Raw genomic sequence first — 15,494 nt, 5'->3', positions numbered from 1 at the left:
GTGAATTACAGTTGATTTAACCTAATAGAACTTTGTTATTTTATGTAGGGGAAACTGGCTGGATTCTTTTTAAAAGAAAGGATTTTCTTCCTTATTAATAAATCTGAAAAAATATTAGCCTATGGTAGCAAGACTATCTGAGTAAGACCTTTGGGACCAATTTGTTTCTCCAATGCCTCAGCACAACAGGTCCTTACATGTCCTCTCTTTCTATCTCCCCCTCATTATTACTGGACCACTGGAGAAATGATTAAAACTGTTCAGTAGCAGCAAAGTTGCATATACATGGAGTGTTCCCTATGGATTGGGAAACTTTCGCAACCAACCCAGCCAGTGGCCTGGGTTTATGTCCAGCAGGACCACCAAATGTGAGGGAGGGGCAAGACTGTCTACTGTGGGCCCTTCTGAGTTTTCCACAGTGTAGGTACAACCTTTGTTTCCCAAAGAAAGGAAGAACATTGTCAAAGTAAAAATCCCAGGAGTAATATCAATGACATCGCTTCATGGGGTTATGGTCTCTCATCCCCAAACCTGTCTTTCTCCAGAAAGTCACACCTATCTAAAATGTCACGTAGCATTCTTAACAGTGCACAAAATAGGATTATTTTCTCTTGTTTCAGGGTGCATCTTAGGTTATATTAGTCTTTTTAATTAAATCCTATACAAATGTGGGGCCTTTTAAAGTTTGGAAATGATGAGTTGAATTTGTAATAAAGCACTTGGGTGGAAGCAAATGGCACTGTAAAGCACACATTTATTCACTTAACACATATTCACTGCCGCCCTACCATGTGCCAAGGAGAGCATAGTTAATTGTCACCTCTCCCCCTTCCACATATATTATCCACCCTGTGTGCCGTTTCTATTTGATTATGTTAATAAATAAAATCTTTAATGATGACTGCATGGAAAGAATGACATAACCAATGCAGAGCTGCAGCATGCCTACCACCCAGGACTTCCTTGCTATGTCTCTGTAAGTGCAGAAAGACATTTCAATTAAACAAAACAAATCCCAGAGAAACCCTGATATGGTCATACAACTTCAAAAGCAAAGTTGAAGTTACAGCCACAACGGTTTGGGGGATTCTGTAACCATTTCATACTATTATAAGTTGCCATTGATTGATTTAGCTAAATGACAAAGACACAACAAAAACATAGTTTATAAAAATGTGGTTCTGCTCCTTGCTTGCCTTACTTCAGACACATTCTCTCCATGGTTAGAAACAAGCCATGACAGTGGTCTAGCCCTGGATTTCTATGCATGGTGAGAAATCAGGCATAACCATGGTCTAACCCTGAATGTGATCTTAATGTTCTATACCACGGACAAATCATTAACATATGGAAATAACCCTCTCAGCTGCTCCGTAATTGTTTTTAATCCTATAGACTCTACTGCCTCGACTATACTCCATCCTGAACTTTTTCCACTGTTCTTCTCCCCACTGTAAAAGGATTTTTTTTTTCTTTTTTTTTAAAGGACCTATTGGGGGGAAAAGTTTCATTCTTTGTTTCCACCCTGCTGTTCTGTTGGCCCCAATGGCTGCTCAATGTCCCCTCTCCAACCTCTAAATTAAGTGTTCATTTTCAAGTTCACTGCTGGGCTCCCCTCCCCTTGAAAGGGAGGCTGTGGATGCTCCCCAGCCCTGGCTCCTCGCTCTCTGCTGGGCTCCCCACCAAGCAGCCTCTCCCCAGATTTCTCTTTTTAATAAAGTTTGTGGTGGGCTTATGCCTGTAAATCATTTTTACCTATCAGAGCCATTTACCTTCCCTCTGTTACAGCCAATACTCACTCCTCTCTCCCATTGCCTGGCACGGATTTTTTTGCCCCTGTAACCTCACTCAGCGGGACAGAATGTGTTTTCTCTGGCTGTAGATAATATATTCCCATATCACTCTCACAAACCACAGAATGAGCTCCACAAGGAAACCTCTGCCCTTCCACTTCCCGTCACTGCTAACAAAGCGGTTTACAGAAATAAACCCAATGAGAACCACAGGTTAATGAGATGTTTAACACACACACACAAAAGAATTCTTTACATGAAGACTTTTTACAGAACTGCCTATGCGGTGTTCAGCCGTGGTTCCCAAAGGCTGACCCAGTGACCAGTCAAGCTTAAGACTCCCCCAGGAGGGTATTAAACATAAACATCCACAGCCCCCACCCCCAGAGTTCCGGATTCAGCAGATCTGGGGTTTGGGAGCCACTGAGAGAGTGTGCAAATCAATCTCAGCGGCTTGAGTAAAAGCCCCATAAGCACACATATAACAACACGTGGATGCCAAATTTTCAACCCACGTGAGTCTTTAGAATTCCCACAGTGATGAATGCATTTGGAGAGAAGTATGCTAAGACATCTCAGTGCAGGCTAAGTCCTGACGCGAGGAAGGATGAACGCCAAGGTGCGTATCGGCCCGTCCACTCACCAGCAGCCTATAACTGTGCGTCTGTAAGCAGCTGTGAGGATGGCCCTCACTCCCACCCCTCCCCTCCTTCCCCGGCACCCACCAAAAGACGTGCTTCGCAGCTCTGTGACAGGACACGCTTTTAAAAAAATCAACCTTTACAGGATGGGTAATTTAGTTCATTTGTACCTGATTTATGCCCCATTCAAAAATGAAACAAAACAAAAATGATGAAAAATGACTCTGGGCAAAATAGAATGAACACCTCAGTAATTCTGTCTTCCTGAAGCACAATGAGCCATTTCCCTCCCTGGGAATAAAAGTGTGATGGAGATGTAAGCTAAAACCCCCTTGGACTGTGACTTCGATAAATCTGTGAGGTTTTGAATACCACTCTCTCCACACCAGTACAGACCATCAAATGCATATGTAGTAAAATTCCCTCCCGGCTAGGACCTTGCTTATTTGAAACTGTCAACCCATTTTAAGCAAAAGTATTTTTCCTACTAAGGAATCACCGGACCACCTCTCTTTGCCCTTAAAGAAGTCCTTTCCCCATTGCACTCTAGGCTTATGCTGTCTAATCCCATAACCATTAACCGCATGTGGCTACTAAGCATTTGAAACGTGACTATCAATATGTAGATGTGCCCTAAGTGTAAAATAGGCACCAGATTTCAAGGACTGAGTATGAAAAAAAAAGAATGCAAAATATCTCAACAATTTTTATATTGATTAACATGTTGCTATAACGATGTTTTAGATATATGAGGTCAAATAAGATATAATCAAATGAGATATATTGTTTAAATTAATTTTATAAAATGTTTCTTTTTACTTTTAAAAATGTGGCTCTTAGAAAACTTAAAATTATGTATGTGTCATGCACTGTATTGCAAGTAGCCAGTGCTGTCCTAGATGAAGTCCAGCATCTTGCTCTGTCACTCACGCTCCCTCCGCGCTTTCAACTGTGGGTGCGGGTTCACTCCACCCATCCCTCATCCTGACACACCTACTGGAAACCCTCGCATCTCACTCTTCCCCAATCCAGTCTCCAAAACTCCACCACAAGCTTGAAATGTTCTGCCCACCATCCTGTCAAGTCATCTCTCCCTTTTTATTTCAGCAGATTCTTACTTCCCATCTCTTTCACGAAATCTTAAGGTGTTCGGTGAAGGCAGCACAGTTTCATATTATTCACTTTCTAGACATTCCAATTTGGCCATAGAACTCATAGGGCTATTATTTCTGCTTGTTTGCCAATACTCATTTATTCATTTGTTCAACAGCACTCACTGGACACCTCCTGGAGGCCAGGCACTGTGCTTGTCACGGGGGTTACCTAAAAATGTCAGCGCACAGCCCTAAAATGATGTGTGGAATGATGTCAGCAGGAACACAGACGAAACTGATGCTCTCCTGCCCTCAGACCCAGAAGGACTCTCGACTTGCAAACACCCTTCTGAGGAAGGATTTAAATGCAGTGCTCACATAACACAAGTCTTCCGGCTTGGAAACTTGAAACCTCCTGACTCCATATTAAACATTTCCCCTCTCTCACACTTTGTATTCTCCCTCGTGTTTCCCTGATTACCTTATAAACTCCATTTGTCTTTCTAGTTCCCATTTCTTTTGCTGACACAGTATTAAATGCTATGCTTTCATATAAATATATATATACGTATATAGGTATGTATATATATATATGACTGTATACATATGTACAGTCATTTATTTCCTACAATAATGCAGGCACCATATTGTTCTTATTTGAAGATAAGAAAAACTGAGGCACAGGGAAGTAACTTCCCTTTAACTGATGTTACACAGATAATAAATAAAGAAGCAGAATTTGAACCCAGGCAGCCTAACTCTAGAGCCGGCGTTCTCAAATACTAGGTAATCCTGTTTCAGAGAGAATACAAACACCAAGGACCACGTAAGCTTGAAGCTGCTGAGGCCATCTGGTGCTAAGTGAGAGAAGCCGTGCCAAAAATGAAGCCCATGTAGGGAAAGGAAAGCTGAAGGGAAAGAGGGAGAGACAGAGAGACAGAGAAACAGAGAGACAATATGAGAGACATGAGATATTACTGATTATTTTATATGAATCTCTGGAGGCTGTGAAGCCAGAAACTAAACTACCTTTGGTCTTCCTAGTTATACAACTGAATAAAGTCTTTTGTCATTTGTAGCTATGGGTTTCTAACTGGGGGTCCAACCACAATTGTATACAAAGTTCTTTGCATATAAACAGAACTATAAAACAGTGTATATGCATGTCTCTGGGGAGACTCTCAGAGACGTTGATTCTACCTAACTGCCCTGCTTACAGCATCTTAGTCAAATATCCTCTGCTAAATCAGGTGGGGACGCTTAGAACAAGGCTGCTGTCATGTGGTTAGCCTATACTCACATTAACTCTATCCCTAGAGCTACACTTACATAGAGGAGAATAAGCTATTTCTTATATAAAGCCAAGTGCTACAGTGCCTAAAATCTCTCCATAAAAGATTTATCAGTTACAACTTCTAATCGTCTTTTAAAATGCCAAGTGAGTTCCAAGTAAACATGCTGAATTGAGAATGCATGCTTGCAACATAAGTGTCCATGAATTGATGAATGGATAGAGAAAATGTGATATATTATATATATATATATATATATATATGATGGAATACTATTCAGCCATAAAAAAAGAAGGAAATCCTGATATTTGCAACAACATACATAGATGGAACTTGAGGACATTAGGCTAAGTGAAATAAATGAGGCAGAGATAGACAAATATCATATGATCTTGCTTATACGTGGAACCTAAAAAAAAAAAATCAAACTCATAGATGCTGAGTACAAACTGGTAGTTGCCAAAGCTTGGGATGAGGGCTGGGGAAAACAGATGAAGATGGTCAAAAGGTACAAATTTCCAATTAGAAAATACGTAAGTCCTGGGGATGTAATGTATGGTTATTAATACTGTATTGTATATTTGAAAGATGCTAGGAGAGTAGATCTTAAAAGTTCTCATCACAAGAAAAAGAAAACTGTGACTATGTGCTGTGATGGATGTTAACCAGACTTATTGTGGTGACCATTTTGCAATATACACAAACACTGAATCATTATGTTGTATACCTGAAACTAATATAATGTTATATGTCAATTATATCTCCATTAAAAAAAAGAAAGTGCATGTTTATGTCAGCTCTATCTCAAAATCCCACAAAAAAGAGAGTGTGTCAGTTCTGTATGTGTGTCTTCAGACCAATTCTCAAGCCTCCCTTGTCCTGCTCTGCTCTATTATGCAGAGGGACTGCCCTCTGCAGGGCTGGGCCTCCCAGGTTTCCTGGGGTTCAGCATATAGGAGCACTGATAGGAGACTAAAGAGTAGGGAGAAGAGAGAGAAACCAGAGGATTTCCCCTCTCCCTGTCTGCCTCAGGCAGGGAATCTGGCAGTGGTTGGGGCTCCTATGAGACCAGCTACCACTAGACAGATCTACTATGGTTCTAGCTTTCACCAGGTAGTCCTGGCCCCTGGGCTTAGGTAGCACCACCACCTCCCCTGTCCCTCCAGCTGGACAGAACTGGTAATGTACAGAATTACTGATTTTTTTTACAGAGTGAAAAAAATGGAAAAAAAATTCCTGTGAAGAAAGAATCTGGAAATACATTTTTAGAGTTCATTATCTTTCGTTCAACAAAGAAAAGGATTAGGCACAAATAGGACGCCAAAAGACTAGACTTACTGATTTTGCCATACTCCAGCACATGAGATATTGTGGGAAACGAGCCATTTTCATGCTCAGATTAATTCATTGTACCATTCTTCAAGGAACAACATCCAAGGAGAGACAAAGACAACCCACAAAAAAACTGAAGCAAGTGAGGTTTGGCCTGGTGTATGCCATGCCCCACTTTGACAATGCCTGCAAGAACTTAGAATCCAATGCCCTTGGATGTCATTAAGGAAAGGTAACCTACTAAAATGACTAATGCTACATGGTTTCATGTATTATCCTTTATGGTTTACAGTTTGTCTTATTTAGAAACACAGTCATCTCCTGTACAATGTAATAGTGAAGATTTCGGCAATAATTTAGCCTGTCCTGTCCACTCCCTATCACCTGTGTGTTAGTGCCCAGTGATAAATGCTGCCAATCTTGCATATTCTATTTCTGATTCAGCGAACTGAAAAAGTTTTGGGCTTTCAGTTTACTCTATGATTGTGAGTTTCTATTCAATATAGTTTTGTTGTTATACAGGTCAAATACCATCTACTATTCAGTTCCCTTCTCCTTCAGGGTCCCTGGAAGGATTGTATTTTTCCCTTTCCCTTGAAGTTAGATAAGGGCACGTGACTAATTCTAATCAATGAATGCCCTCTTCATAAAAATATCTATATAACAAAGAAGACATAAAGCCCCAATAAATTGGCACACCCTATTTAAATCCAGTACCATGAAGTGATATCACTTTTGAAATGCATTGTGATGAAACTCCTTAATAGGAATCAGATTGTAAGCTCTTTAGGGGCAGAGCTAACCTAGAACCCACACGCACTAGATGCTCAATACATGTTGCTAAATGAATGAATGAAGGATTGAGGGAATGAATGAGTAACCATAATGTTAATATCATGTCTCATTTAAATCATTCTTATTTCTCCTTGCTTATTTGAACACTGCATTAATTTGGGAAATTACCATTAAATGAAAAAGACAATTTATTCCTCAGAGAGATTAACAACAACAATCTGGCTTTTCAAAGAAGGTTAATATAGAAATTAAGAAGGAAAGACCAGTGAGTTTTGCTTTTTGTTTCTGAACTCTATTTAAAGATGTTCCAGGAAGTACACAAATCTTACATTTGCACTTAATTTTGGATTTCATTCTTTCTCTGTTTGGGTTTGGTGACTTGAGACTGCTATGGACTGAATGTTTGTGGCCCCCTAAATTCATATATTGAAGCCCCAACCCCCAATATGATGGTATTTGGAGGTGAGGACTTTGGTGGGGGGGTAATTAGGTTTAGATAAGGTCATGAGGGTGGGGCCCCCATGATGGGATTAGTGCTCTTATAAGAAGAAAGAGAGACATCAGAGTTTCCTCTCTCCATCACCACGTGAGGCTACAGCAACAAGGTGACTATCTACAAGTCAAGGAAGAGGGCTCTAACCAAGAACCAAATTGACTGGCACCTTGATCTTGGACTTCCCAGCCTTCAGAACTGTAATAAATGTCTGTTGCCTAAGCCACCCAGTCTACAAAATTTTGTTATAGCTGCTCGAGCTAAGAAAGAAGCCAAATTCTCATCTTTTCTATCTCCATCAGAAATGTAATATTATTTGCACGTCACAGACACCTTCCTTTGCTTTCAGCAACCAACCTAAGATTCTACTGCCTCTTTAGGTAAATTAAGCAACATTTCCATTCAATAACCAGCCTGATGCATCAAGTATTTCCTGATTGTGGCAGTCAGGGTTTATCTGACCATCATCGTTGCACGGCACTTTTTGCTATTAAGCTCCAATCTAGGTATGGTGTTGTTGGGTTTTACACAATGCAAATAAATGGAAACTTTCACTATACTTTCAGAGCTTTTAATTTGAAAAAATAGTTCAGTAATTCAGCCACAGATTTAACTTTTTAAAAAAATGCTCTAGATCATATTATAACCCACAAGATTTTTTTATTCTCTTGGTAAACAGATTTAACACATTGCCCTGATTTGTATCTCCCTTTAAGAGAGCAGATGCATTTTCCAGGAAATATGGCACTTTGCATTGACAAACAGTTATAGGAATAAATTCTTTAAGCACCATTTAAGAAGTTTACTTAAAATTTTTGAGTTTCACACCAAAATGCTGACTATTAAGTAGCAATCTATTATATGCAATGCCAAATGAAAGTCTGCTGTCATAATTCACTAGACAGAGTTTAGTTTTTACATCATTTTGATAAATTTCCCTCACTTACCAGTTTAGTCACAAATCATACCTTATGGTTGTCATGTGAAGGCAGTAAAATATTATATACCTTCGGATGACCTCTATCCAGAAATGCTTTTCACTGCTCACATTTTATCCGTCAAAAAGAATCTGCTTTAAGAAGTAAATATAAATGCTATTATTGGGAGAAGCTACTGGCCTAGGACAAGTTCTAGCATTTAGTGTTCTGACAGATCCTAATTTGGATAACAGCCAAAGTCAATAAAACTTGTTCATGCAGAACCTTACCTGGTTTTCACCACATCCAGAGGGTGCATCAGGCAAATTTCTACAAGACCTGAAAGATGATAAAGAAAAGTCCAATAAACACTTATGTAAACACTGGTTCTTATTTCCTTGATCCCATTGGTTTCTCAAATATAAAGATTCAAATGAAAAACTTGGGACTTTGGACATGACAGGTAATAGAGGCTGATCGCAAAAGACTAAAGTATAACATGATTTTATTTCAATGGGAGCGAGACACATGAGTGACTACTTTTTTATAAATGCCTTGGAACAAGCAGGGATTTTAAACAGAGGAGTGATATTAACTATTAATATGTTCTCCCAACAATCTAATTATCTGTCCATTAACCCTCCCACTGCTCCCAAAGACATTTATTAACATGCTAACACATGAACAGTGATGCTCCAACCCTCTGCGCTTTGGTAAATATACCATCTCTCTCATCACAGCATGGATGTACTGGTGTCCCAATCACCTCTAAGTCTGAAAGAGTCAATGCCCAACTAGAAGGAGAACACAAACACTATCATGCAAGGATTAACTCTGATTGGTGAAAGAAGAGTTTCTTCTCGGTGTTCGATTCCCTGAGTTTTTCCTACTCTCTGGAACGTTGTCCTCCTATGAGGATACGCAAACATATACTTCTTCTGAGAATCCTACTTACCTTCAGATCTCAATTTGGGCAACTATTTTCCCAGAAATCCTGGGGCAGAGACTGTTAGTTGTCCCCTAGTATTCATCCCCTTTTCTTCCTGGTTGCCCATTATAAATACTGAATTTCCCAGCCTCTCTTGCTGCTAGGTCACCATGTGACCAAGTTCTGGCCAATGGGATGTAAGTGAAAGTGGTTTGAGCAATTTCTAGGAAGTCTTTTAAAGTTAGGGAGGCTGTTCCTCTCCTCCCTTTTCCTACCTCCTTCTGTGGAATATGGACCTAGGGCAGGAGAAGCCATCTTGCACAACAAGGTGATTTTGGGCATGGAGGTCACACACAGCATAGAAATAAGACAGAAGTAGTCCCTGACATCATGAAGTTCTGGTCTGTCTACATGCAGACATTCATGTTGAAGAAAATTTTCTATGTCCTTTAAACTACTGCTATTTGGGTTTTCTGCCACTTGTACCTGAACCTAATTCTAACTGATACAGATACCCTTTGATGTGCTCCCACTGTACCCTGAACTTGTGTTATTACAAAGCATTGCAACTGTTTTCTTGTCTAAAAGCTCCCATGAGGACAGAGATTCCACCTGCCTCATTCACCTTTATATCCCCATCACTTTGCACAATAGCTGGCACTCAGTCAGCTCAATATAAATTTGTTGAATAAATAAATGCTGATTAGGGTTACTGCATATGCCAATGTGTGAGCTAATTCTCTCGATAAAACTGAACTGGCAGCGATTTATTCTGCATTCATTTCATTATTTTAAACATTATACAAATAAGCAAATAAGGACAAAGAAATAGGATATGAAATACAGCATAGGAAGTACTTGAATGCAGAAGTGCAGTACTATTGATCGCATATCCAGATGTTCAGCTGCTATGCAAATGTGAGAAAGCAACCAATGACTCAGCACCTAATAGACTGACAAATGATTCTTGAGAGGGGTGTGCATGCAGGGTGTTGTGCCAGGTGCTGGGACATAGCCTGATGCAGCATCAAGGGGGGAGAATTTCAAAGGTGGGCACAGAGGTGACCCCTTGAGAACAACCTTACACGTAAAGGGAAAACAATGAGCAGAGAACAGCAATATGCATAAAACTAAGTCTTTGGCCCAATGTGTGAAATGTTGCTATTTATGTTCTGTACCCATTCTAGTCTTGCACAACAGTTTACTTTTATTGTCAAATTGCCAACTGTCTTCAAGGAACCATGTCACGGTTCTCATAAAATGAATGACAGAAAATACAGGCAAATATTTACAATTTTTAAGTAAAATGTTAATTCAGCTGTGGCCAGGCTATGCTTTATATTCGAGATTACCCATCCTAGGACACAAGGCTGATTACAAAAGTAAAGACCATTGAAAATTTAAAAAAAAAAAAAAAATATATATATATATATATATATATATATATATTTCACCAGGAAGCATTTTCTACAATTTTCACCTACTTTGCCAATAACCACTGGCAGATGACTCAACAGTATGCTTAGAGCTGGGAACAGAAAATCACATTAAAGGCCTCACACTTCACGGAAAGGATGGGATGGTTCTTCTTTTATTTTGGAGGTTTAGGATGCTTACAAAGTAAAGCACAAGACCCTTTTTTTTTTTCTTTTTTTAAAAAAAACTATCCCTTTAAAACTTATGCCACAGAAAAGAGACAATGGAGAGTATGGGACCACATTGACAGACTGACCATGGGACACACCACCCCTGCTAACTCCTAACAGAATCCTCAGGTATAGAAACCTAGAATGCTGTTTTCATTCCTGTGCCTTCCTTCCTGATCCACCTCTGCCTTCATCCATGAACAGTGCTGCAATGGCTTCAGTAACCTTTTTTGGAATGAAATGGGGGAATGTGGAAGACAAACTAGGTCCCCAAAGGTAGACTTGAACGTCGATTATTTAAACCCAATGTGATCCTTCAGTTCAGGTCTTAATTTTGATTTTAACTATACACAATGATATTATACATTAATCTGTTCTAAGTACATCATTTGAGAACGGATTCTTCTAAATTTACTCTGCCTTCTTATCAGAGTCAATTCACATTTCCTTTCTCTACAATTCCATGACACATAACAATTGTATTACATTTTATATTACCAATATTATATTACATTATGATTCCATTACATATATCAAGAATAGCATTTATCATACCATACAGTGACTCCCCATCTCACTTAGAGAAAAACCATATGTATTTCGGGCCCGCATCACTTCTCTCACCAACTCTCTTACTATTCTCCACCTCACTGATTCTACTCTGGCCACAGTGGCCTCTGCTGTTTCCCAAACATGTCAGGACTATCTCAGCTTTCGGCCTTTGTGCTAGCCATTCCCTCTGCCTGGAGTGCTCCTCCCTTAGATATTACTTGGCCAACGTCCTTCACATGGTCAATGAGTAATCTGACCTCTAACACAGAGGTCTGCTCCTCCCTACCCCAGCACCAAAAAACTCCTCACGCTGCTCTGCTTTTTCCTTCTTCCATAGTGCTTATCAACTCCTAACATACTACATTATTTACTTCTTATGTTTATTGTTTCTTGTCTCTCTCAGTAGACAAGAAATCAGGGCAGAGATCTTTGTATTGTCCACTGATATGCACAAAGTACTCAGAATATGCCTGATACCTAGTAGTTGCTCAATAAACACTTGTTGAAAAAAGAAACGGAATTATATAAAATAATAAACTGTCACAATGATGGGATTCCTTTACAGTGGTATGTAGTAGATGAAGTTTTGAGAATTTAGCGTACAGACTCCCTCACTGACAGAGGAGAACTTTAAGAATGTTTACTTCTGCCATTTCACTCAGCCCCACCTCATCAATTCCCAGATCTTACTAAAACAGCCCATGTTTTTAATTCCAACCTACTATTAGGTTTTACCTTTGAGTATCTATTTCAATTATCATTAATAAAATGCTTGCACAGTGTCTAACACAGAATAAGTACTGTAGAACTATTTTATGTTCTTATAGAACAGCAAATTATCTTTATTTTAATTTAGAGGTAAAAAAATTAAAAATGAATTATTGAAAGCTGAAAAAAAAAAAGAATTTAGTGTACAGAGAGAGAATTCACCCAGTCATTCAAGGAATCCATTCAAGGTACATATCCTCTTAGTAGAATGGATTATTCCAAAGATAATTTTGTTAAGTAATATTTTATGAATAGAAAACATCTCAACATCTCTGTGAAGATGCAAAGGAACAGCAGTGCAGACAGAGAATTGAGGCATTCAAACATCCCCAAGATGTCAGTTACAAGTAAGACCTGTTTTCCTTTTATCAAGCCAAAAAATTTTGCATTGTACTATAGCCCCTTCCTTGGCATTTTCAAATTAAATCTAAGACTTTTTTGTTCTCTGAAATTCACACCATCCTAACCGTTACCTTAACTGATTTTTGTGTGACATGTTTAACTCTTTAAAATATAAAAGAATCTTTTTATTGTTTAAGGAGAACCACAGAGGAATAAATGGTTTCAAACTGTGCAAATCTGAAATTCAAAAATAGAAAGCTACAGACAGAACTGATATTTTTTCATCTACTCTACTAGTCAAGCAAATCATTACAACATCCTATTTGATAGCCTGCCCAGAAAATGTGGTAGCCCTATTGAATTATAAGCAATGTGAGACTCATAAAGGGAAATCAAATATATTATACTTTCCCCTAATAACAGTTAAAGCACACTATCTTTGTGGCACAGTAAATTAATATTATGTGTACTGAATTGGCTAAATAGGCAATGTGATTTGGCAGGTTTGAAAGATGTTATTAAAAGTTATGCTATTGCGCAAACCACAGCCTTGCTTGAAAATTCTGAAGCAAATATTTTCATGGAAGTTTACTATTGACATGTATTTTTCTAAAAAAACTAGCCCTAAGCAATGGCCATTAGCACGAATCTAAAGGGAGTGCAGTAATTTTTTTGGTGCATATTTCTTGCTCTCAGAGTTTATTATCTTATTGACTTTTAAGAATTTAGGAAACACATGAAAAGCTGCTCAACATCACTAATTATTAGAGAAATGCAAATCAAAACTACAAGGTATCACCTTACACCGGTTAGAATGGGCATCATCAGAAAATCTACAAACAGTAAATGCTGGAGAGGGAATGAAGAAAGGGGAAACCTCTTGCACTGTTGGTGGGAATGTAAATTGATACAGCTGCTACGGAGAACAGTATGGAGGTTCCTTGCAAAACTAAAAACAGAACTACCATATGACCCAGCAATCCCACTACTGGGCATATACCCAGAGAACACCATAATTCAAAGACACATGCACCCCAATACTCATTGCAGCACTATTTACAATAGCCAGGCCATGGAAACAACCTAAATGTCCATCAACAGATGAATGGATAAAGAAGATGTGGTACATATATACAATGGATTATTACTCAGCTGTGAAAAGGAACGAAATTGGGACATTTGTGGAGACGTGGATGGACCTAGAGACTGTCATACAGAGTGAAGTGAGTCAGAAAGAGAAAAACAAATATCATATATTAACACATATATGTGAACATAGAAAAATGGTACAAATCAACCAGTTTGCAAGTCAGAAATAGAGACACAGGTGTAGAGAACAAACATATGGACACCAAGTGGGGAAAACGGGGCGGGGGGGTTGGGGGGGATGAAATGGGAGATTGGGATTGCCATATATACATTACTAATAAGAAAAAAATCAAATTGTACACTTTAAATATATGCAGTTTATTGTATGTCAATTGTATCTCAATAAAAATTCTTAAAAAAAGAATTTAGGAAAATATATTTCCCAGTTATAAACATATGCATTCATTATGGTCTAGAAATCACAGTAGATCGAGCATGTACAAAGGAGGAAGAAAAATTGAGGTAGAGTTTAAAAATGAGTTTTTAAAATCGCACTTTGAATGCAAAGACAAAAATCTTGAAAATTATTAAACTAATAAAAATCTCACTTGTAAGCAAAGTTTTTATATATTTTTTAAACTCAATTTCAGTTTAATGTTTTATATATCTCTATATTTATATCTATATATAATTTTTTTCTTTTGGCCACACTGTGTGGCATGCAGGATCTTAGTTCCTAGACCAGAGATTGAACCCATGCCTCCTGCCATGGGAGCGCAGGGTCTTAACCACTGGACCGCCAGGGAAGTCCTAATGTAATATATTTTAAAATTATTGTTTACTATTTTAATTCAATGGAAGTTATCCTTTTATTTTCCTTTCTTGTTATTAAACTTTATATTAGACCCTAAGTAAGCTCCAAGTGCATTCAGCTAAGTAGCCCAATTTTCAGATATGTTGGCCTTTTATGGAAAGTTAACTGCTATATATGGGCCTGAACACAATCAGTAATGTAATGAGAAACACCAGGGGGAAAATAAGCTGTGGATTAGGTTGGCAGATGGTAAAATACCTTTAGAAGTGCATAAAATGTCTTTAAAGAGAAGGAAATGTGAAGAGAAGGAGACATATCACTTGTTTTACAGATTATATGTGTATATAATATATACACATTCACAAAAGTTTGCACTCTATTTTGTTTACCTAGAGTGAAAAAAATGTTCAAGCTGACCAGCATTTCAACACTGGAAGTTTTTTTTTTTTTTTTCATTATAATACTCAGTATTTATTGGATCATTCTGGGCCTTTATATATTTTCATTAACATTTACCATTATAATGAAAACAATAAAATTGTAATGCTGTTCTTGAATTGCTTTGTCAACATCATTGCAAAACCTAATGACAAAGTAATAACACTGTGACATTATGTGTGTAGATTAATAAACTATGTTTTGGTTTTCACCAGAATGGTAACAGAAAAAAATCTCAATCAAAATTTACCCTGGACTTTACAGTATTTCAATAGATTTCTATAAATGTCTGTTAAAGCTTTACAATTTTGTGTCAATGTATGCTCAAAGTTTACACTACTATCAGCTCAATCATTCAATATTGGAAGTTAATCAAAATGCAGAAGGGTAGTTGAAGGAGGGATTAGGACTCTGTGGTATGTCTGCCAAGTACCAGGACCTTTCTTTCCACTCAGCAGAAGACTTGCCCAATTCTTGGGACTTCTCTATCAACCAGAAAGAAAAAGACATTTTGCTCTGCCTCAGGATTTGTTTCTTTTAATTGAAACATATTTGACATA

The 15,494-nt window shown here is 38.2% G+C and overlaps 1 protein-coding gene across 6 annotated transcripts in view; it reads right to left on the bottom strand.

The window, feature by feature from the left end:
- The window catches only part of SLC25A21 (solute carrier family 25 member 21), a 478,694-nt gene that overhangs the window by 182,479 nt on the left and 280,721 nt on the right, over window positions 1-15,494 (bottom strand). For 5 of the 6 annotated variants that reach the window (XM_057720563.1, XM_057720567.1, XM_057720564.1 and 2 more), the window contains one exon: window positions 8,648-8,696. In XM_057720563.1, coding sequence (XP_057576546.1) covers window positions 8,648-8,696 — 49 coding nt within the window. Of the gene's footprint in view, window positions 1-8,408; window positions 8,509-8,647; window positions 8,697-15,494 lie in introns of those variants that run through there. The other variant, XM_057720568.1, reaches the window with a different exon arrangement.

Source organism: Hippopotamus amphibius, chromosome 2 (assembly GCF_030028045.1).
Source record: "Hippopotamus amphibius kiboko isolate mHipAmp2 chromosome 2, mHipAmp2.hap2, whole genome shotgun sequence".
NCBI classification, from domain to species: Eukaryota; Metazoa; Chordata; class Mammalia; order Artiodactyla; family Hippopotamidae; genus Hippopotamus; species Hippopotamus amphibius.
Note: the sequence above shows the minus strand (reverse complement) of the source record. Positions and strands in the feature narration are given on the sequence as shown.